General features: G+C 39.5%; 2 protein-coding genes across 2 annotated transcripts in view; one reads left to right on the top strand and one right to left on the bottom strand.

Annotated features, from left to right (window-relative positions):
• Positions 1–21,819, bottom strand: part of CDH20 (cadherin 20) — a 210,827-nt gene that overhangs the window by 17,264 nt on the left and 171,744 nt on the right. Inside the window, exons 6-9 of the mRNA XM_059706248.1 lie at positions 19,756–19,923; positions 17,770–17,957; positions 11,017–11,270; positions 4,483–4,619 (exon numbers count right to left, since the gene is read on the bottom strand). Coding sequence (XP_059562231.1) covers positions 4,483–4,619; positions 11,017–11,270; positions 17,770–17,957; positions 19,756–19,923 — 747 coding nt within the window. The remainder of the gene's footprint in view (positions 1–4,482; positions 4,620–11,016; positions 11,271–17,769; positions 17,958–19,755; positions 19,924–21,819) is intronic.
• Positions 1–21,819, top strand: part of RNF152 (ring finger protein 152) — a 433,790-nt gene that overhangs the window by 274,760 nt on the left and 137,211 nt on the right. The gene's annotated exons all lie outside the window — the stretch shown is intronic.

Genomic DNA, 21,819 nt, shown 5'->3' with positions numbered 1-21,819 from the left:
GATAACACTACATGTTTATTTCTGCTTAGAGTCTAGGGGGATATTACAGAATCAAATACACCCCAAATCCATATCTTTGGCTGGGGCAGAAGAAGTTACTCATTGTCATTCATGGGAAATGTCTTTTTGGTCTGTCTTTTGCTTGGCATTGCCACACAACGACAATTTCATGGCCCCAGTAGTTCCCCTCCTGTCTTTTTTTGTTTTGTTCACCACGCCAAGAAGACAAAATAGAAATTATAAGACACATAAATTATTCTTAGTAAATAACTTTATTAAATCTCAGAATGCCTTATTTTTCTGGTTCATTTTTTCTTTCTTAAAAATACTTATGCTTTACTGTGTTTCCCCCCTAAATATTTCTATTGCTTGACCAAAACTGTGGACATATTTAACATTTTTAAATTAAACTGTAGAACTTTTTTTATAATGAAAATTACAGAGAAACACAGGATAAATATGATCAACAGTCCTTATCAGACATATTCATTATTATGATACATGTAAACTTGCATATGTGTCCAAAAATGTGGACACAACACACACACATACATACATACAGTAGTCAAATGATATAAAAAAGTTGGTTTCAGAACTTTAGTATTTTAGGTTAAGATTATCTTGTGTCATTGAAATATGCTTTGAGCCCAGGTATTATATCTACATGGTAGTTTTATTTACTTTTATTTTTCTGAGGATATGTTTTCATTGACTTTAGAGAGGAAGGGGGAAAGAGAGCAAAACAGAAAGAGAAACATTGATTGTCTCCTGTACTTGCCCTAACCAAGGATTGAACCCACAGCTGGATATGTGCCCTGACCTGGGATTGAACCCGAAACCTTTGGTATACAGGACGGTGCTCCAAATGACTTAGTGACTGAGCCACCTGGCCAGGGATAATTTCATTTTACTGTATGGTTGTACCATAATTTATTTAGTCAAACTATTATTAGATATTAAGATAATCCTAATTTTAAATAATAATGTAGTAGACATTTCAGTGTATAAATCTTTGTTGATATATATGATTATTCTCTTAAGATAATTATTAGAAGTAGAATTCTTGAGAAAAAGAGTACCAATTGCCTACCGGCGTAGCTCAGTGGTTGAGCTTCGACCTATGAACCAGGAGGTCAGGGTTTGATTCCCAGTCAGGGAACATGCCCAGGTTGCAGGCTCGATCTCCAGTAAGGGGGCATGCAGGAGGCAGCCGATCAATGATTCTCTCTCATTATTGATGTCTCTACCTCTCTCTCCCTTTTCCTTCCTCTCTAAAATCAATAAAAATATGCTAAAAAAAAAAGTTCAAATATTTTAGAGAATCTTAATTCAAAAGATGAATTGCCAGACTTCCTTCCTGAATGGCTGTACGTGCTTCTGCCAATGCATTAGGGCAGCTGTGGGCAAACTATGGCCCGCGGGCTGGATCTGGCCCGTTTAAAATGAATAAAACTAAAAAAAAAAAGACCATACCCTTTTATGTAATGATGTTTACTTTGAATTTATATTAGTTCACACAAACACTCCATCCATGCTTTTGTTCCGGCCCTCCGGTTCAGTTTAAGAACCCATTGTGGCCCTCCAGTCAAAAAGTTTGCCCACCCCTGCATTAGGGTCTGCCATTTCCAAACCATCACTAGGTGCTATGAAAAAAAGTAAATGTAGTAGTAAATAATCTAGTTTTTGCTAAGTTTATAATAAACATGCTAATCTCAATTTTGTTTCTTTTCCATTCCATTTTTAAGTTTATGTTAATAAATCTGCATTTTATTTTTAACGCTAGTGGCCCAGTGCATGAAAGGGATTTAATTAGAGGAAATATTTTAATATTGCTATTTGCCCTTTCTCTATAATAGAAGTGTCAGAGATGAAAGAAAATTAGTAAAACGTATATGAAAATCTTCCTCCTGTCAGAGTCTGGGGTGCACCACGGGACCCAGAGTCAAATCCCCGCCCACCTGCGCGCACCTTGAAATTGTGCGAGACCCAGACCCGGCCGGCCCCACCCTCATCAAGCCCTGCCAGGCGGGGGGTGCACCCTCAGGTCCCCCAGCCCGGCCCCGGGGTGGGAGACATGGCTTGAGGTCTCCTGTCAAGCCCCGCCATGCCGGGGGTGGAGGTCCCCTGCCCTGGCCCGGTGCCACACAGCCTCAGGTCCCTGCTGATGGCTCGTTATGGCTCATTATGGGAACCCTGCCTCCACTGTGGGTGCAGCCATCTTGTGTTATGGCAGTGGTTCTCAACCTTGGCTGCACATTAGAATCACCTGGGAATCTTTTTAAAATCCTGATTTCTGGGCCTCATCCTCCGGAAATTCTGTTTCTTTGTTATGGGGTGGGGCCACAACATTAGTAACAGAAACAGGATTTCTGGAGGATGAGACCCAGAAATCAGGATTTTAAAAAGATTCCCAAGTGATTCTAATGTGCAGCTAAGGTTGAGAACCACTGTGTTATGGGACCCCCACCTCCGCTGTGGGTGCAGTCATCTTGTGACAGTGTGATGGTTAATTTGCATATTATCTCTTTATTATATAGGATGTCTGAAATTCTTGTATGCATGTATGTGTATAATAAGGTTCATATGTTATAAAGGCTTCCTTTCATTCAGTAATAATATTTTCTATTTTTTGTGCATTACCAATCTTGTCAAAGACTGAAAGACTCTTAGATTTTTCAGGAACTGTCCCTTTTCCTCATATGAATCTTGCTTCTCAGTTTAAGGATGCTGGTTTGTTTGTTTTTTTACTGCTTTTACATGCTTTAAAAAAAATGTATTTTTATTGATTTCAGAGAGGAAGGGAGAGGGAGAGAGAGAGAAAGAAACATCAGTGATGAGAGAGAATTATTGACCAGCTGACTCCTACATGCCCCTACTGGGGATCAAGCATGCAACCCTGGCATGTGCCCTGATTGGGAATCGACCCATGACTTCCTGTCTCATAGGTCAGTGTACAACCACTGAGCAACACCAGTTGAGCTATGCCTTTTTTTTTTTTTTTTTTTTTAAATAATCTCTAGCCAGGACTAGCAATACAGAAGATGCTGAATAAGTATTTGAACTAATTACATTCACTCACTTGTATGAACTATGATGATTTTTGTTTCTTCCTATAAATACTAGGTGTACTGGTTAATAATGGCAGATTTTGTAATCAAAGAAAACACGATAATTTCAAGAGAAACATCAGAAGTGCTTTATTCAAAGTATTGTCCATCGCTAGCTACCTATTTTCCCCATCTTTCAGGTAATTTGTGGATACCTTCCCAATTGAACTTTTCTTGTTTTGAGGCAAACCATTCAGACCCAATTTTCCAATTCTTTGTACGTTTTGAAGTGCTGCTCAGAAAGTGTGTGTGCCATCGATCAGAGCAAGTGGTAATCTGAAGGAGCAAGGTCTGGTGAATGTGGCAGGTGGGTTAATACTTCCCAGGCAAGATCTTTTAACGTGTCTTTAACTGGTTTTGAAGTGTGTGATGGTGCGTTATCGTGAAGCAAAATTACTTTGTCGTGTCTTCTGGCACATTCTGGTCATTTCACGATCAAAGCGTGATTCAAATTGATTATTTGTTGTTGGTAGTGATCAGTATTAATGGTTTTACCTGGTTTTAGAAGCTCATACTACACCACAACTTCCTGATCCCACCAAACGCAGAGCATTGTCTTCTTTCCTTGCAGTCGATGTTGATGGTTGACCTGGATCAACCATGATTTTGTGCAATTGGGATTCTCAAAATAAATCCACTTTTCATCGCCAGTCACAATTCGATGCAAAAAAGACTTTTTTTCGTGCCGTTGAAGCAACATTTTACTGATGACTTTTCGGTTTTCCATTTGTCTTTTGTTCAGTTGATGTGGCACCTATTTTCCTTCCTTTAAAATCTTTCCCATTGCTTGTAAACGATCGGAAATTGTTTACTGAGCAATGTTTAATCTTTCTGCAAGTTGTTTTTGAGTTTGACACGCATCTTCACCCAATAATGCTTGTAATTGTTGGTCTTCAAACTTTTTCGGTTGACCTGGACATTCTTTGTCTTTCACATAGAAATCATCACTTTTAAAGTGTTTAAACCAGCATTCACAAGTATCTTGAGATGGAGCATGTTAACCATAAGCTTCCTGAAGTATAAAATAACTTTCAGCAGTATTTTTCTTCAAAATAAAGTAATGAATTAAAACTTCCCGCAAATGCTCTTTTTTTTTTTGGCATGAAATTCGACATTTTTAAGTGTAAAAATACCTATGATGTTAACCCCTTCAGCAAATTTGACATACGAAGTTTTGAAGCTTGCTTTCAATACAACAAAATAGCATACATATCAAATCGCATATATATCAACATATGTGTAACTCCATCTATTGAAAAAAATCTGCATTATTAACTGTACAATACAGTTCTTATTCCAACAGCTCTAGAAGCTTCCACATTCTATATTACTTATATTTGTCACTATATAGAGGCCGATTTATTGTGTTACTTACTCATTTCCATAGCAAGGATAGTGATATTATGCCAAGAAAACTCTTCCCGGTCAAGGGGTCTTGCGGTCATTAGGGCACCTGTTGTAATGTCGACATAGAAGAATCTTCCAGGGTCACTGTTTCTGTCAATGGAATATCTGCAAAAAAAACCCCAAAGATTAAACACATCATTGCATTTGGATAGATATACTGCAGCATATTACATGAGAGAACTGAGTACCATGTGAAACATGAAGCCACTAGTTCTGAAGTGGAAGACACTTGCAAGACTGAATTTACTGTTTTATTATGTACTGCCCTCCCCAACCCCTCCTATCCCCCCAGTAAAAAAAACCACAACAAACTATTACTGCTTTAATTTCCTGATTCACAAAGTGAAATAGAACAGGGTGCTAAACCTTAGGGCAGCTGTAAGCTATTTAAAGATCAATTCAGCTATTTAAAGCTGAGAACTGCCCAAGGCTTTTTGGGACACTCTGAATAACAGCCCCTGTGTATATTTGTTCAAAATGAATTTTATTGAAATAAGTTCTGAAATGCTAAATTGGAGCTGGAAAACATATAGTTCAATGATTCGATTCCCTGTAATTAATATCAACTATTGAAAAGGAGATTTTCATCAGGTCCTTTATAAACGTGCTAATGACTGACCTGTTGGCAAACACAATAATGTATTTACTCACTGAAGAGTCTTTATCTGTGGAATGTTTTTAACAGGAAAGATCAGGTCTGTTTAGGTTGCTTATTGTAAGTAAGCCTGGAATTTATGAATTTATGGGGCACAGCTTGCTGGAAAATATCATGTGAGTTATGTAATTAATGGGATCTAAAAAACAGATGTTTCTTATCCAAGATGGCTCCTTCTGTTCAGGCAGTGCACTGAATAGCAACATCCATTGCTTATACCTTTCGTGTTCAGTGTGGACCAACATGTATCCTTACACTGGAAAAGAAGGATATTTATAGGCACTTGTGTCTGATGGTTTCAGACCTTCCCAAAGAAAGAATGCTTGGCTTGCATTTTGCTGTTGTCTGTATCCTTTGAATAATTATTTACCTTGCTACTGGGTAAGTTCTATAATTCCTGTTGAAAATTATTTGGCAGTCCAACTCCTTTTGTTATCTCACCTGCATCATCTTACTTGGTTCCCATCTTGGGAGATTCAATAAGTGTGAAGGGAGTTTCAGGCATCTGTATGTTTAAAATCCTCATAAGAGATTGTGATATGTAGCCATGATTGAGATCCATCCTTGAGAACCTAATGTAGTCCTTGCTAATAGCTGCCATTATAATAGCTGCCATTATTGAAGACCAGGCATTTTATAGCTTCTTTTAAAATTCTTACATCTCTAGGAGGTAGGTATTATTTCACTTATTAGAGAAAACTAAGACTTTGAAAAGTTAAGTAATTTTTAGACAGTTACACAGTTGGTAATTTGTAGAAGTAAGACTTGAACACACACACACACACACACACACACACACACTAATGTATTGGGTTCAAAATTCTATTTAAAGTTGCCAGCAATAGAGTAACTGGGAAACTGAATTTTGATGGGAATAAGCAGTTTCTTTAGTGCATTGTTTTTCAGACTGCAGATTAGTTAAGTTAATATGGTGGATTATGACTCATGTTGAAAGAAAATGAAATAATATGTATGCATCCCATACTCTTACATGTAGTAAGAGTAAATGTTGATGGTCAGACTTTTGTCCCAAATATATGTAAATAAATATATGGAATATGCATGTGTATGTATTATTTGGTAAAATATTGTGGTTCAAATATGTATTTTTTCCTGCAGGATGGCTGTTCAGAGAATTATGAATTAAAGGGAAAGGTGTACACTAAGAGCTAGAGGAGTTGGAATCATTTCAGTTATAGCTGTCCAAGAATTGGGAGATTTAAGGAAGCAAATTAACATCTTTTTCTGCTTGTGACCCTATTTAATGAATGCTATTGTAGTAAGGTATTCACTCTATACACTTTACTTATATTGATTCATTTAATCCTTACAGTAACCCTATGAGGTAGGTACTATTATCATCCCCATTTTACAGATGAGAAGACTGAGACATGGAGAGGTTAAGTCCCTTGTCCTATGTCTTGCAGCTGGGAATCAAGAGTAGGCAGTTGAGTTTCAGGTTCCTGCTCCTAACTACCAGGTCATGCTGCCTTGCTGCACATGGAACTAATGATACTGTTTGAGGAAACAAAACCTGATCTCTTCTTGAGGATAGATTAAGCCATGATAGGAAACAGTTGACTTTTTAATAAAGAACAAACACATGCCTACAACGTTCATTTAAAATTAACTGGAGCATTTTTTTCTAGGTATAATTAGTGATTTAGTTTTCAAGTTCACCAGTTTGCCAGGCTGGTGTTGTTCAGTGGTTGAGTGTCAACCAAGGGACCAAGAGGTCGTTGGTTCGATTCCTGGTCAGGGCACATGCCCAGGTTGCAGGCTCAATCCCCAGCGGAGGCTGTGTAAGAGGCAGCCAATTGATGACTTCCTCTCTCATTGATGTTTCTATCTCTCTATCCCTTTCCCTTCCTGTCTCTCTGAAATTCAATAAATATATATTTAAAAAAATAAGGTTTACCAGCTATTTTAAGAGTTGAATTTGTCCTATGAAAAAAATATTGGTTGGCTCATGACCGTCTTTCACTCCCCACACATGAGTAAAGCAGCCATTTGGCTCACAGAGCCACAACCCTGATGGCAGCTCTCCAGGCTGTAGGCATGATGCCTAGGGAGAGCAGCCTCTGATGACCAGCTTTCTGCACTCAGACTTATGAAGCCCTGGCAAATGTCACAGATGGTGTGGGAGATGGAGTGGCAGAAATAACTGAAAGAGCCCATGGCAGTCCTGCTTCATGACACTCTGAGTGGAAGCTACCTCATCAAGGTAGTCCCTTCCCGACTTCCCCAACCCTGCCTGAATTGAGGCAGTGATGGCATGATGGCATCCATAACTCTGAACATGACACTGGGCTAAATTTCAGGAGACAGGAGAACAAACAAAAGGTGTAGATACAGATGGAAAATGAGGAAGTTGGGACACACTAGTGAATTATGCAGGTGGTTTTCCTTTCTCCAATCATAATATTCTCACCTATTATGGGAAGAATGAGCACCGTATACATATACACAACTCTCTTGAGCAAACAATGACTGGTGTTCTTTGGGCTCCCTGCTTTCTTGCTTGGCTCAGGACATTCACTGGATTTGGAAGCAGTTTGGAGGGAGGGAATCATGGGCAGGCTCACTAATCCACACACACTCCAGGATGGCACCGGAGGGCTGGCTGTTCTCACACAGCAGAAGCCTATTTCAGTTGCAAATGGTTCAATTTCCTGCTTGCCAGAAATTCCTTGAGCAATTACTGAAATCTCAGGAAATCCAAATATTATATTTTTAATGTACATTTAACTAAATGTGGAGTCTAGTTTGGGGGTTTATTAGTAAATAATGACCAGTTTATATGCCTGAACACACCACAAGCTTCTTCAAAAGGAGATTATAAAAGCCCTAATAATCTTTTTAAAAAGTTAAATAGCTATTTGTTCATAATATTTAAACCTTAGGTAATATGTTGGTTTTTGGGTAATTTAATATATATTTTCTTTTTAGGACTATACATATAATCTATCCTATATAATAAAAGCCTAATATGCTAAGTGTCCAGTCGTCCGTTCAACCAATCAAAGCATAATATGCTAATGATATGCTAAGGCTGCTCAACTGCTCGCTATGACATGCACTCACCACCAGGGGGCAGACGCTCCGACCAGTAGGTTATCTTGCTGCTGGGGTCCAGCTGATCGGGACTGAGCGAGACAGGCCAGACACGCCCAGAGCCCTCCTGTGGTCCCTCCCCGGCAGGCCAACATCCCACATCCCTCCCCGGCCCTGATTGTGCACCAGTGGGGTCCCTCAGCCTGGCCTGTACCCTCTAGCAATCCGACACCCCTCGGGGGATGTCGGAGGGCTGGTTTCGGCTCAATTCCGCAGGCCAGGCCGAGGGACCCCACTGGTGCACGAATTTGTGCACCAGGCCTCTAGTTTGTAATAAAAATGCAGAAGATGAATTAGATAGCCAAGCAGCAGATAACATATGCAAGTTATTTCAAAACAAGGTAACTTTTATAAGAAAAATAAGAATAAATGAACAATTTGGGGAAAGATAACATAGGAAAGTGATTCCAAAATGGTTTAATTAAGTGATAGCCAGACATTAGACTTTTAGGTGCTTTTCCCTATGAGAGTCCAGGACCCTTGATTTTCTGCTTGGATCCATGACCATTCTTTCTTCCTGGGAGATAGTACAGAGAGTCAGGGACCCTCTATCTAGCAATATGAACTCTGCCCCTTCTTTGCAACTGGTTCTGATAAGTGGAATCTGCTTTGCTGCTGTGCCTGAAGCCTGGTCTATTAACCTCAAGCCTATGGCTGTTGCCTTGTTCTTGCCAGTTTCTCTCTCAAGACCTAGAGTCCCACCACAGAAGAAGCTCAGTGGACTCTGCTCTGTACTTCTAGCCTGGTGACTCTTGTATTTCTTCTGGTTGGGATCTGTCAGAATAGACAGGCATTTCATTATGGACTTCCATGATATTAACTGTGTGTGTGTCATGCTGGCCAACGGGTGGCTCTCAGTGGTCCATCATGTGAAGCAGCACTCTGTTAGCCAGATAGGATTCCTTCATTTTGTACCTCATTTGCTCCATGCCAGTTAGTGGATCTAGGCCTGCTGTTTCTCTTTCCTTCCTAGATGTCTTGAGATAACAACTTTAGTCCTGAAAAATGCACATTCACTCTAGGATTTGTACATGTGTGTATTTCCTGACAGCATTTAGTCTCTTGTCATTTAGGAATGTGACTCCTAACAAAACCATATTTCCAGTGCTTGCCATGTAGGAGTCCAGAGTCAATCTGGAAAGAACATGTGGAAATATCCACTGAGTAGTCTAGTTGACTCTTAGTAATGAGATCTGATTTTTTTCAAGCTTGTGTTTATTCCAATCCCCTCCCCCAATAAAGTTTTATTCTCTAAAGTTTTCCCTATAGTATCTTCTTTGATATGAATAGATTAATTTATCAGAAGGCATATATATGTGTGTAAATATATATGTATTTGGCTTGTGAAAATATGCATTTATAATAGAATCAGTTTCATTTATATTATGATTGTTTTGGGGATGACATGGTTTCACTAACTTCTTTCCTGTTATCCTGTTGTACATTTTAAAAGCTTTAGGTAGAAATATCACTCATATGAAGTTGTTATAACTCATAAATATTAGTTTACTTCAAAAAATCAAATACCATAATTCAAAAAAATTGTTTTAGCCATTTTAATGCCTAAAAATATAAATTGTTTACTAATTGGTTAGAGGAAGCAAATTTCCCCCAGTATAGTTATTCTCAGGGGAGAAACATCTTTGTTAAGCTGCAAAAGCACATTTTCTTTTCATACAAAATAGTACCAGGTGAGGGGAGTAGCTGACAGAAAAGGCATTCAATACATTAGGGAGTGTTTAAAATGTGTTATCTGCACTATAAAGCCTCAGATCCATTTGTGTGACTTCCAACATTTAACATGACAGGTGGCCTCAAATGGCTTTGGAATCCTGACCTTTTGTGTCACGCTTCAGAGGCTTGCCAGTTGCTCTGGAAGGTTGAGGTGTCAACCTCTCCACCAGCTGTTTGCACTTTGGCTACAGAGTTGTTGGGAAATGGCCGTGACTGTAAGAGCAGCTCTCCTGTCCTGCCCCTTCTTGAGGGGGAAGCATCTTGGTTGGAATTTTTAAGTTCAAACCACATTTAGGAGAGACAGATACGTGGGCTTGCAGTAGAAAGCCCTATCTGACCAGTCTACATGGCACTGAAACCAATGACAACACTAATAGTTTCTATGTGTGTTTTTTTCTATTGTATATGGAAATATATATCGTATACGTTATTTTTTTCTCATTTTTTAAAGTAAAAAAGTCAAAGGTTCATCAAAGTCAAAAGAATGTGCAATGATTACTACCTTTATATTCACCACTAAGATTCAACAGTTTTTAATGTTTTGACACCTATGTATCTGTATGTGCTTTACCTGAATTAGCAATTCTCAACTTGGGGAAATTTTGTACCCCACTCTCCTCAGGGACATTTGGCAATATCTGGGGACATTTTAAGTTGTTACAACTCAGGGTGCTACTGGCATTTGGTGGTGAGAGGCCAGAGATGCTGCTAAACATAGTACAATGCACAGGGCAGCCCCATGACAAAGAATTATCCATCCCAAAATGTCAATAGGGCTAGGATTGAGAACTAAGGGGTGTGTTGCTGATCCACTTGACACTAAGTTGTAGATATGATACTTCACTTCTAAATAACATGAAAAGACTATGTTATTTAAATAGAACGAATTTAAAGAATCAGGAGAGTCTCCAGAGATAGAAAAAGCAAAGGGGAAAAGTGTTAGAAAATTTGATGCTGGGGAAGGGAAGATTCCATGAAAGGTATAATCTGTGGCAAAACCTTATTGAGTTGTTGGTCACATCTGGGTCCTTGGCAGAAATGATCTGTATGGTTGTTCCAATAGTCACATCTTCAGGTACCTCCACAGAATAAAAGCCAGGTTCAAATACGGGGGGCTCATCCACATCTTCCACACTGATGTGCACTGTGGTTGTGTCCTGAAAGGGGCCCAGGTTCAGAAACCGCATCTCTAGGTGAGGATTGGCTCCCTCCACTTTTAAGGTGTAGCTTTTCTTGCTTTCAAAACTCAGGGGCTGAAAAGTAATGGCAGGAAAATTGGTTAGCCAGCAGCATATATATCAAGATTCCAAAAGATGACTGACATTGATGGCTGGTGAGTAGATTCCTCAATTCATAAAATGGTAGAAAAGAGTTAAGGGGAAGAATAAGGGGGATTTTTCTTTTGTTCTGTAGTTCTTGGCCTTCATGTCAGTTCTAACAACTTGGGTAAAGAAGGTAAGAAGATGCTAGGTGCTTCAGAGATAGTGAAGGAAGTCAGTGTGCTGATTAAGAAAGCCACTATACTTTGAGCAAGGCTGACTCTAAATATGTCCACTGTTTATCAGCATGGTCCCCTTGTCTTTAGGGATGTTTGTTCATTTGAAAAGATGTCATGATAATTAAGAGAGGGTTCATCTTCTCTTTCATACTATACATACAACTGAAGTCTAAGTTTTTTGTTTTCTTCCTTAAAAAGAAAATTCCCAAGTACAAAGGCAATAGTGATTTTTCCAAGAAACTATTATAAACAACCTTCAACAAGAGTTCTCAGGGCACTGTGTCAGATCAGTATTTGTGTATTTAGTTTATATCATAGACGATCTTTTTTTTTTTTTTTTTAGTCCCCACTTGATATTTTTCCACTGATTTTTTTTAGAGAGAATGGAAGAGAGAGGGAAAGACAGAGAGAAATATTGATGTGAGATATTTCTCACACTTGGTTGCCTCCTGCACACACTCTGACCAGGGCCTGCAACCCAGGTACATGCCCTTGACCGGAATTGAACCCGGGACCCTTTGGTCCGCAGGCCAGTGTTCTATCCACTAAGTAAAACCGGCTAAGGCACAGATGATCTTTTAAAAAATCTCTTTTAAAAATTGAATCCAATGCCGCATTTTCCAGTTGAAGAAACAGACTAAGAGAATTCAAAGACTGAACTAAGCTAACATGGTCACATAGTGTCAGAGTAAAATGCTGCTCTAGATTTTTAAATGCCTCATCCAGGGATCACCCACAAAATAAACTCCTAATAAAATCTAATTTTTTTGGTGGTTCCTTTTTTTGATCTAGCCCTACCTACCTTCAGAATGGCAGAATGTGAACTTGAATGCTTTATCTTAAGAATAATCTTTCCTTCCTTCCTTCCTTCCTTCCTTCCTTCCTTCCTTCCTTCCTTCCTTCCTTCCTTCCTTCCTTCCTTCCTCACTGACAATATTTAAATGTTTTAAGCAACAATTACCTCAAAATATTAATAAAATATCATGGAAAGTTAGTCCTATAAAATAATTACAGAGGGTAGCAATGCAGTTAGTAAAGCTTAAAAGTCACATGTGCATTTGGTGATGATTTAAAATTTTGTAGCTAAATATTCATTCATGCTTTTTTTCATAAAATATTCTGAATTAAGCACATTTTTTGTTAGAAAGAGGCTTGTGTTCATTTAAGCAACTGCTTTGCTTTTGATAAATAGTAGTAGTTGCTTTAACTAAATTTATTTTCAAATTCTAACAAAATGTTTTTGTTTGTTTTGCTGATGTTATTAGGTTTCTATTTATTCTGTATTTTCTTAGCACCATACATTGTATATCCATAATGAAAACCTTACCTTTTGACAAAGAACTAGGAAGGCAGGTTGTTTGGTTCAAATAGGAATGTGAAGCAAATATGTCTGTGTCTGCAAGAGTTTTTTAAAAAACCATAAGCTAATGAATAAGAAAGCATTGCATCATTTAAATTGGCAAGAGTTTTTTTAAGTGATATATAAACAATAATGGGATTTACATTTTATGGAGATTTTAGGTTTGGTGAAATATAGGAGTTTTTCTCTTTGTGGCCTGCCTAAGGATAATGGACACAAAACTATTGCTTATTGTGTGCTGGAAGATGGAAGGCATGCTGAAGATGAGAGAGTGACATAACAGTATGCTCATAGAATAAAGAACATTCTGAAAAATATATATTTCAAGTTATCTTTTAAGCTTTTAAGAGACTGAAAATCAATTGATTGACTACTTAAAAGCCAAAAGAGCCAAGATCCTGGGTAGTAATGAGAATGGTTTTATGGGATCCAATTCATTCAATTTAGCTTAATTTCTCTTTTTTATAAGTATGTGCTTTTTAGATGAAAGATAGGCCTTAGGGAAATGAATCAAAAGCAGAAATTTTGTTTCCATTTTATAAGACACTAGAGGTCTGGTGCATGAAATTTCATATGCAGGTAGGGTCCCTAGGCCTGGCGATCAGGGCCAATTAGGTTCCCAGTCTCCGGGCCTCCCCTCCTCCTCCTTCCCTTGCTCCCTCAGCACCCTGCTGCTGCCCCTGGTCACCCGCCATGTTCCATGCTGCCCCCTGGTGTTCAGTGCACATCATAGCGAGCAATCGAACTCCTGGTCTCCCTGTTGAACTCTGGAGGGGACAATTTGCATATTAGCCTTTTATTATATAGTATTAGTAATAACCAAGTAGGAAGATGGGTGTGGATTAGGCATCTGAGTGAATTGTTCTAAACAAGGGGTCCTCAAACTTTTTAAACAGGGGGCCAGTTCACTGTCCCTCAGACCGTTGGAGGGCCGGACTATAGTTTAAAAAAAAACTATGAACAAATTCCTATGCACACTGCACATATCTTATTTTGAAGTAAAAAAACAAAACGGGAACAAATACAATATTTGTATTTGCATGTGGCCCGCGGGCCGTAGTTTGAGGACCTCTGTTTTAAACGAATGGCTTGAGCAGTCAGTAGTCATTAAAATATCTACACTAATAAAAGACAAAAATGCTAATTGACTGTCCCTTCACTATGCCCAAGCCACGCCCACCGGCTAATCAGAGCGATTATATGCAAATTAACCCAACAAAGATGGTGGCCAGCAGCCACGGAGCTGGAGCAAGCAGGAGGCTTGGTTGCCCCAGCAGTGGAGGAAGCCAGGCTTCCCGCCTGCCCTGGCCAGCTGTGGCCTCTGCAAAAGGCAACAAAGTTTCAATTATAGAAGCTAAATAAATCCCATATACCTGCTTCCAGCCAGCCTCCACTGGGAGCTTGGGTGGCTGGGGGCTGTGGCCAGCCTGCAAACAGCCATCAACCCCTCACCTAGGCTGGCCAGGCACCCCAGCGGGGACCGGTCACTATGACGTGTGCTGACCACCAGGAGGCACATGTGGAGCATGGCGGGTGTCAGCCATGGCTGGATGGTGGAGCAGGTCAGCGGGGGTGCCAGACCAAGGTGGGGTGCCGGTTGCTATCATCGGGGCGAGCCTCTGGTGGTTACTGAAAATTCTTTGCTCCTGTGCGCCGAGGTCCCACCAGGTGCTCGCACCTGCTGCTGGCACCAGCCCCGCTTACACCCACTGCTGGTGCCAGCCTCGATTGCTTGGCACCATCTGTGGGTGTAAGCAGTGACTGCCAGCCCCAATCACTTCTCCACCTCCCCCTGCTCCTGAGGGGTGATTGGGGAAGCAGCTGCCACTAACACTTGCTGACAGCACTGGCCCCACTTGCACCACTGCTGGCACTCGCCCCAGTTGCTTTGCGTTGTCAGCGGGTGCGAGCAGGGCTGACAGTGAAAGCGCATGGGAGTGGTGGTGGTGGGAGCGGGGCTGTTGGCAGACAGGGCACCAGGGGTCGTGGTGGGAGGGGCTGGGCGGGGGGATGGGCTGACACCTACCCCTGTGCCCACGGCAGCCTTGTGACCCACAGTTCCTTTTAAGGTGCACAAATTCATGCACTGGGCCGCTAGTATTATAATAAATTGATATAAATTAATATTGGTACATTGTTATTTAGAATTACCTTTTATATTATTTTAAAATATAAAATTTGAAATATATTGAGAATTCCAAAAGCTCTTTTTCTGATTGCTTAGTTTTTAAAGGGAATTTTTGCATTAAAGGATCCACAGTTATTAAAAAATTTGAGCATTTATCTTGTTTACAGTTACCAGTCATGATAAGTGATGTATTATTAACTGTTAACTTGAGCCATATCATGTATTAGGGAATATTCTGAATCCTATGTCATGCACTAAGTTGGTATTCTATTCATCTTTTATAATTCTAGCATACACTATGAATTCTCAAAGAATGAGAATAAAATAAACTATAAAATTTAAATTACATCCAGATTTATTTGATGATTCCAGATTTATTTAATCTCAGCATTTTGCACTGTTTTGAGGTCATTGTGTGCTGGTTATAAAGATTTCTGGTTAGTGGAATGCTGGATGTATTTGTTCTTTTGCTTTATTTTATTGCATCTTAAATAAAACAGGACAAACATAAACTCTTCCCTTCTAAAGCAGCATTAATTCAACTCTATGGAACAACATAGAATAAAGTTACTAAACACATTAACTTGTGCTACATTGCAAGTTATAACTTTGCTACTTTTGTCAAGGTCCTCCATGTTCCTAATGTCTGTGGTCAATTTTAGTGTTTTTATATGACCTGCAGAAGCATTTGTCACAGGTGATTATTCCCTTCCTTTGGAAACAGTTCTTGGTGCCTTCCAGGACACCACCCTCCCTTGATTTTCATCCTTCCTCTCTGGTCTCTCCTTCTCAGTCTCCCTGTTTGTTCTTGCTCTTCTCCTTGACCTCATCATGCTGTGGTGCTGCAGGGCTTATTTCACTGTCTTCTCCATCTGTGCTCAGTCTCTTGGAATATCATCCTATATTATTTTCTTTAAAACCATCTATATGCTTATAACTTTCACATTTAATATTTCCAGCCCAAGACTATTCTCCAAAATCCAGACTCCCGTAACCAACAGCTATTACACATCTCCACTTGGTGTCTAACAAGCATTGCAAATGTATCATGTCCAGAACTTAATCCAACATTTGCCGCCCCCTGCCGCCTTCTCTACTTATAGACTTCCCATCTCAGTTAATGGCAACTTTATTCTTGTTGCTCAATTGACTCTTCTCTTTCTTTCATATCCAAATTCAATCTGTTAGGAAATCCTGTTGGCTCTACCTTCAAAATATATCCAGATTCTGATTGCTTCTTACCACCTCCATTCCTACTACCCGAGGCTAAGCCACTATCTTCTCCTATGTGTATTATTGCAATAGCCTTTTAGCTGGTCTCTCTGTTCCCATCCTTGCCCCTATGTTCTTTTCTCAACAGAACCTACAGAATAATTTTTTTGTAATGAAAGGTCAGTCGTGTCACACATTTGTTGAAGTCCCCTAGTTGTTTCCACTTTTCTCAGAGTAAGACTCAATGAAATGTCCTTACATCACTTATAAAGTCTTACACAATCTGGCCCTCTTGTTACTTGTCTGAATTTTTTCATTTTCCACTAGTCTTCTCCTCCACTCAGTCTTATCAAACTTCCTGTTCTTGAAACAAACCAAGCAAAATCCTGCCTCAGGGCCTTTGCATTTGTTGTCCCCTTTCCTCAATATCTTCATTCTCATTTCCTTATCTTCAGGCTGCCATGTGCAGTTCTTACCGAAAGTCATTTATAGGGCATCTCCCAGGGTTGTGTATTGTCAACCTGCCCAACTTGATGCTGTAACTCTTCCCCCGTAAGTAAGTCTTTGCATAAACATCACTTCTCTGGGGGGGCCAATCCCAACCACCTGATTTAAATTTAAAGTCATCTTGGCTCTTCTGATACCACTTTTGTTCTATTCTACCCCTCCCCTTGGCACTTAACACTTTCTGATATATTAATTTATTAACTTACTTGCTCTTTTGAGTATTTTCTTCCTCTTCCATGAGCGCAGAGATTTTTGGCTATTTTATTTACTCTCTACATTAAATGCCTGGCACATAGGTAGATACTCAACAAATATGTGTTGAATGGATAATTTAAGATATCTTGTTTTTTTTATGTATTTAAAATAGAAGAGAAGGAAGGTTAAATCAGTGAGTTTTTGCATTAATGTATTTCCTTAGATATATATTTACTAAGATGTTAAAACTTTAATTTAAAAAAGTTTTATTTTTCATCTAAAGATATTTACTCATATGTGCTTTATACCACACACACACAAAATTGATAGCTTATACTCAGAAAACTTGGTAACTTAACATGAAGCAAAGAAGTTTTAAGGGATAATCTCACTTAGCAGCTATGTTTGATAAAGCTTTCCCAGGTCTAATTAGTGTCTGTGGATCTTTAAATAGCAATTAAAAATCCCTACATGTTACTTCTTGATTCATAAATGCTTTATTGTTATTTATGGCATACGGTGGTAAAAAATAAGTTATTCAAATACAAATATTAAGTCATTAACATTATTAGGGAATTAAGCTATAACAGTTTTTTAAGTGGCTAAGTAGTGAGCTAGGAGAAATGACATATTTATAATTTATTTTGATCACGACCTTATACCCTCTCTGTAAAATGATGACACAGCTAGTGTTTACATGTAAGCAAAAGGAATAAGGGTTTTTTTGTTTTTTTTTAATGGTAGAAAAGAGTGCTTATCATAGGATTTGAAGTAATACATATTAATAGTACAATGGCCCTTGCTAACATCTCATATATAGTTCAAAGACTCCATTAAAATGATTTGGATTACCTTCTTCACAGTTATGATGCCAACTTGGAAATTGGGATCTGTGTTAATGTCAAAGGCATCAGCACCATCTCCATCCACAATAGTGTACTTCATCTCTGCATTGATTCCTTCGTCCAAGTCCTTGGCAAACACTCTCCCCACAGTGGAGCTAACAGGAGCTGATTCCAACACACTCATCTGATAATGTTCTGTGAAGAAAGGTTAGAACCTGCAGTCTTGTAATCTGCCACTATAAAAAATGCCCCATCAGTATCCCATCATATAAGGCATACTGTACTAAACATATTTCTCCTGGTTCAGCAACTAAAACTTGAGTTTTACAGATGAAAACTGAGATCCAAAGAGGCTAAGCAAATGGAATTAGGTCAGACTGTACTAGACATTTGGAAAGGAGGGGCCAAAGTAGCTTGACTGTAATCCTAAGAGTAGGCTAGGACAAAACCAAAATTATTTCTTCTTTTTTTTAAAAAAATATTTTTATTGATTTCAGAGAAGAAGGGAGAGGGAGATAGAGATAGAAATATCACTGATTAGAGAGAATCATGGATCAGCTGCCTCCTGTACACCCATACCGGGGATCGAGCCCACAACCCAGGAAATGTGCCCTGACAGAGAATCAAACCATGACCTCCTGGTTCATAAGTCGAAGCTCAACCACTGCGCCATGCTGGCCAGGCCCAAAATTATTTCTTATCTCAGTGAATCTTCCTTTCAGAGTGGTAAGAAGTATCTTGCTTTTCAGTCTTTCAATTCTTCCTAATGAACCATTTCCCCAAATGCTAATTCCTTCTGAGAAAGATAGAAAAAACATTGGTGGTGGCCCACTTGGCTAGCCAAGAAATCAAGAAGCAGAAATCCATGTTTTCTTACTTGTCTCAGTTCTCTCCTTTGCCTTTTCGTTAAGTCCTTACTGCTTCACATCTGGATCGCTCTCAAAGCCTTCTAATGGACTCTCCTGCTTCTAGCTTCCAGCCCTGCCAAGCTATGCATGTCTCTGTAACTAGGCTTTCTTTTGTCTCTATCCTTGCTCAAAAACTTGTCAGTGACTTCCATTGGACATAGAACACATTTGAAACACAAAAGACAGGTCTTCATTTCATTAAACATAAAATTATACTTGCAACTTTATTTCCAAGTCTTTATATACATTTCTATCCTTATAATCAGATTTCTATTTGAATGAGCTCTAGGAGAGCAGAGATTTCATTTCTTTTATGTATTGTTCAATATCCCATACGAAGAAGAGTGCCTAAACCAAATAATTTTTGAATGAATGGCTTCTCCCTTTTGGAATGTTCTGCTTTCTGCCTGTTTACATGCTTTATATTCTTCAGCCCCCTGTTGAGGTCTCATCCTTTTATGAAGTCTTTATTCATCTTAGTTAATTGTGAAGGCTTCATTCTGCCCTAACCAAGTGGTACAGCAAATGCTGCTTCTTGGTTAACTTTTGATGAGTGTAGAAACCCAGGCCTGGGTTTCAAGTATCTTGTGCCCCTCATGCCCAATGCTCTTACACAGCAGGTACTTCATACCTGCTTGTGAATTGATTGGTTAGGTGGTGAGGTGGGTCACTACTTTGGTTTAGTTTCCTGTGTGCATTCTAAGCCGGGAGTATCAACCCCTAGGGGACAGAAATTGGTTCTTGTTGAGGGAGAGTTGAAAAAACCTTAGATAATACAATGGCTCACAATTACCCAATAAAACGTAATTCCTTCATATTTAATTTTATGAAGGGGCAGGGCATGACAATTTGGAAAAAAAAAGTATAAAAGAGCTCCTAGGGAGGCATAGTGAAAAAAGTAAGAAACACTGGTTAGTGCTATGGGACAGAGAAGGGAAATGGTTATGTGAGAATTGCATGATAAGTGTAGGGCAGGAACCATGAATACTTAAACTTAAAGAGGAACCCAGGTCTTTCTCTTTCATCTCTGTAACAAGTGACCCCTCTGGCCTGAGAACCTGTACTCTCATTGGTTAGATACTCACTCTGGGGAAAGCGGGGTGGGTTGTCATTGACATCTGAGAGGGTGATGTTGACCGTTGTGGTCCCAGATAATCCTCCAAGCTGCCCTCCCATGTCCTTAGCTTGAATAATCACTTCATAGTACTCTTTGGCTTCTCGGTCCATGTTCGTGAGTGCTGTCCTAATTACACCTGTAGGATAGAAATTTTCTGATTTTGTTTGGTTTTTAATTTTTTTTTTTTGTTAATCCTCACCTGAGGATATTTTTTTTGCTTTTCAGAGAGAATGGAAAGGAGGGAAGAAGGGAGGAAGGGAGGGAGGGAGAGAGAGAGAGGGAGAGGGAGAGAGAGAGACAGACAGATATCGATGTGAGAGACACATCGACTGGTTGCTTCCCACACGTGCCTGGACTAGGGATGGTGAGGGAATCCACAACCATCTATGGGCCTTTGAATGGGAATCAAACCTGGGACCCTTTCGGGGATGCAGGCTGATGCTGTAACCACTGAGAAACACCAGCTAGGGTGAAATGACTGTTTTTAAAAACAAAACCTCAAGTCCAGTTCTTAAGATTGGGTTCTAGGTTTCTCCCTTGTGCATTGTTAATATCTAGAGTCGAGATGCAAGTCACCTGTATTTTATTGAACTTGATGTCAGAATCCCAGCTTCAAGAAAGTGCTGTTCTTGCACAAATGATGAATAAATGCAGTTCCAATGGGAAGAGCAGAGGGCTGATTTCCTCTGTTTGCATTACTGAGATATAACAGGAGGTGGCAGCAACGGTTCTCTGACAGATTTGAGCTAGCAGTCATGGCACTGTCAGGAAGCTCCATCTCCCTAAAGCAGCGGTTCTCAACCTGTGGGCTCGACCCCTTTGGCGGTCGAATGACCCTTTCACAGGGGTCGCCTAAGACCATCCTGCATATCAGATATTTACATTACGATTCATAACAGTAGCAACATTACAATTATGAAGTAGCAACGAAAATAATTTTATGGTTGGGTCACAACATGAGGAACTGTATTTAAAGGGCCAGAAGGTTGAGAATTACTGCCCTAAAGGAAACAGGGCTTAGGGCCCAGAAAACAGAGCTATATGTGTCTGCAAATCTATGATTTTATTTAATTTATTTAAAAAAATCTTTATTGTTGCAAGTATTACATAGGTCCTCCTTTTCCCCCTGTTAACCTCTCATTAACCTCTTCCAGCCCTCTCCCAACCACCCCTCCAATCCCCCCCCCCTCCCATCCTCATCACCCCATTGTCTGTGTCCAGGGGTTATGCATATATGCATACAAGTTCATTGGTTGATCTCTTCCACAAATCTGTGATTTTAGGTCAATTCTTCTTCAGCCCCGAGAGCCCTTGTAGAATGAAGGACTATTCTTTAGGGAACTCACTCCTAGTCTGCTTTTTCCTGCCTCTCCAATACCTGTAAGCAGGGTTGGAATTCTAATTTGATTTTCCTTTTGTTGTATATTCATTCTGTTTTGTTATATACTGCTAGCATCTGTGCTTCATTGAATTCCAGCTAGGACATGAAAGTTGCTCTGTGAGTTGTTTATATTGAACACGCATAAGAAATGAACTTCCCCAGACAGTAAGAAGCAGCATTGCACAGTGCTAATACTTTCATTAAGGGGGTCTGAATCAAACTCCATTGAAATGTGTTTTGATCCTGCCAAGGATGTGTGGTCATGTTTTATCTACCTTTTTTTAAGCCCTAGGCAAAGATCCAGGAATTGTTTATTGCAAGTTTACAACATGACCCTTGGCTAAATAGACCTTTACATGCTAAGGGAAGGGATTGGGACCATAAACCAGTCCGAAGTTTAACTCTTATAATATATATATTGCATTTTAGTAACAACATTCTAAAGTGAAATATGCAGCTTTATCTTTTTTTAAAATGCCCTATGGGCACAGCAATAACTATCTTTTCATGTATTTTTGACCTTAACACTAAAAATTCCCCCTGGGAGCTGTCAAAATAATGTAAGGCTCCTCTTAAGATACAAAGGACACATTACCCTCTTCCTGTCTATACTTTCCCTCCCTATGGCACCCTTATACTCTTCCCCATGTT

Source organism: Myotis daubentonii, chromosome 8 (assembly GCF_963259705.1).
Source record: "Myotis daubentonii chromosome 8, mMyoDau2.1, whole genome shotgun sequence".
Classification (NCBI taxonomy): domain Eukaryota; kingdom Metazoa; phylum Chordata; class Mammalia; order Chiroptera; family Vespertilionidae; genus Myotis; species Myotis daubentonii.
This window is presented reverse-complemented; position numbering and strand designations above follow the sequence as displayed.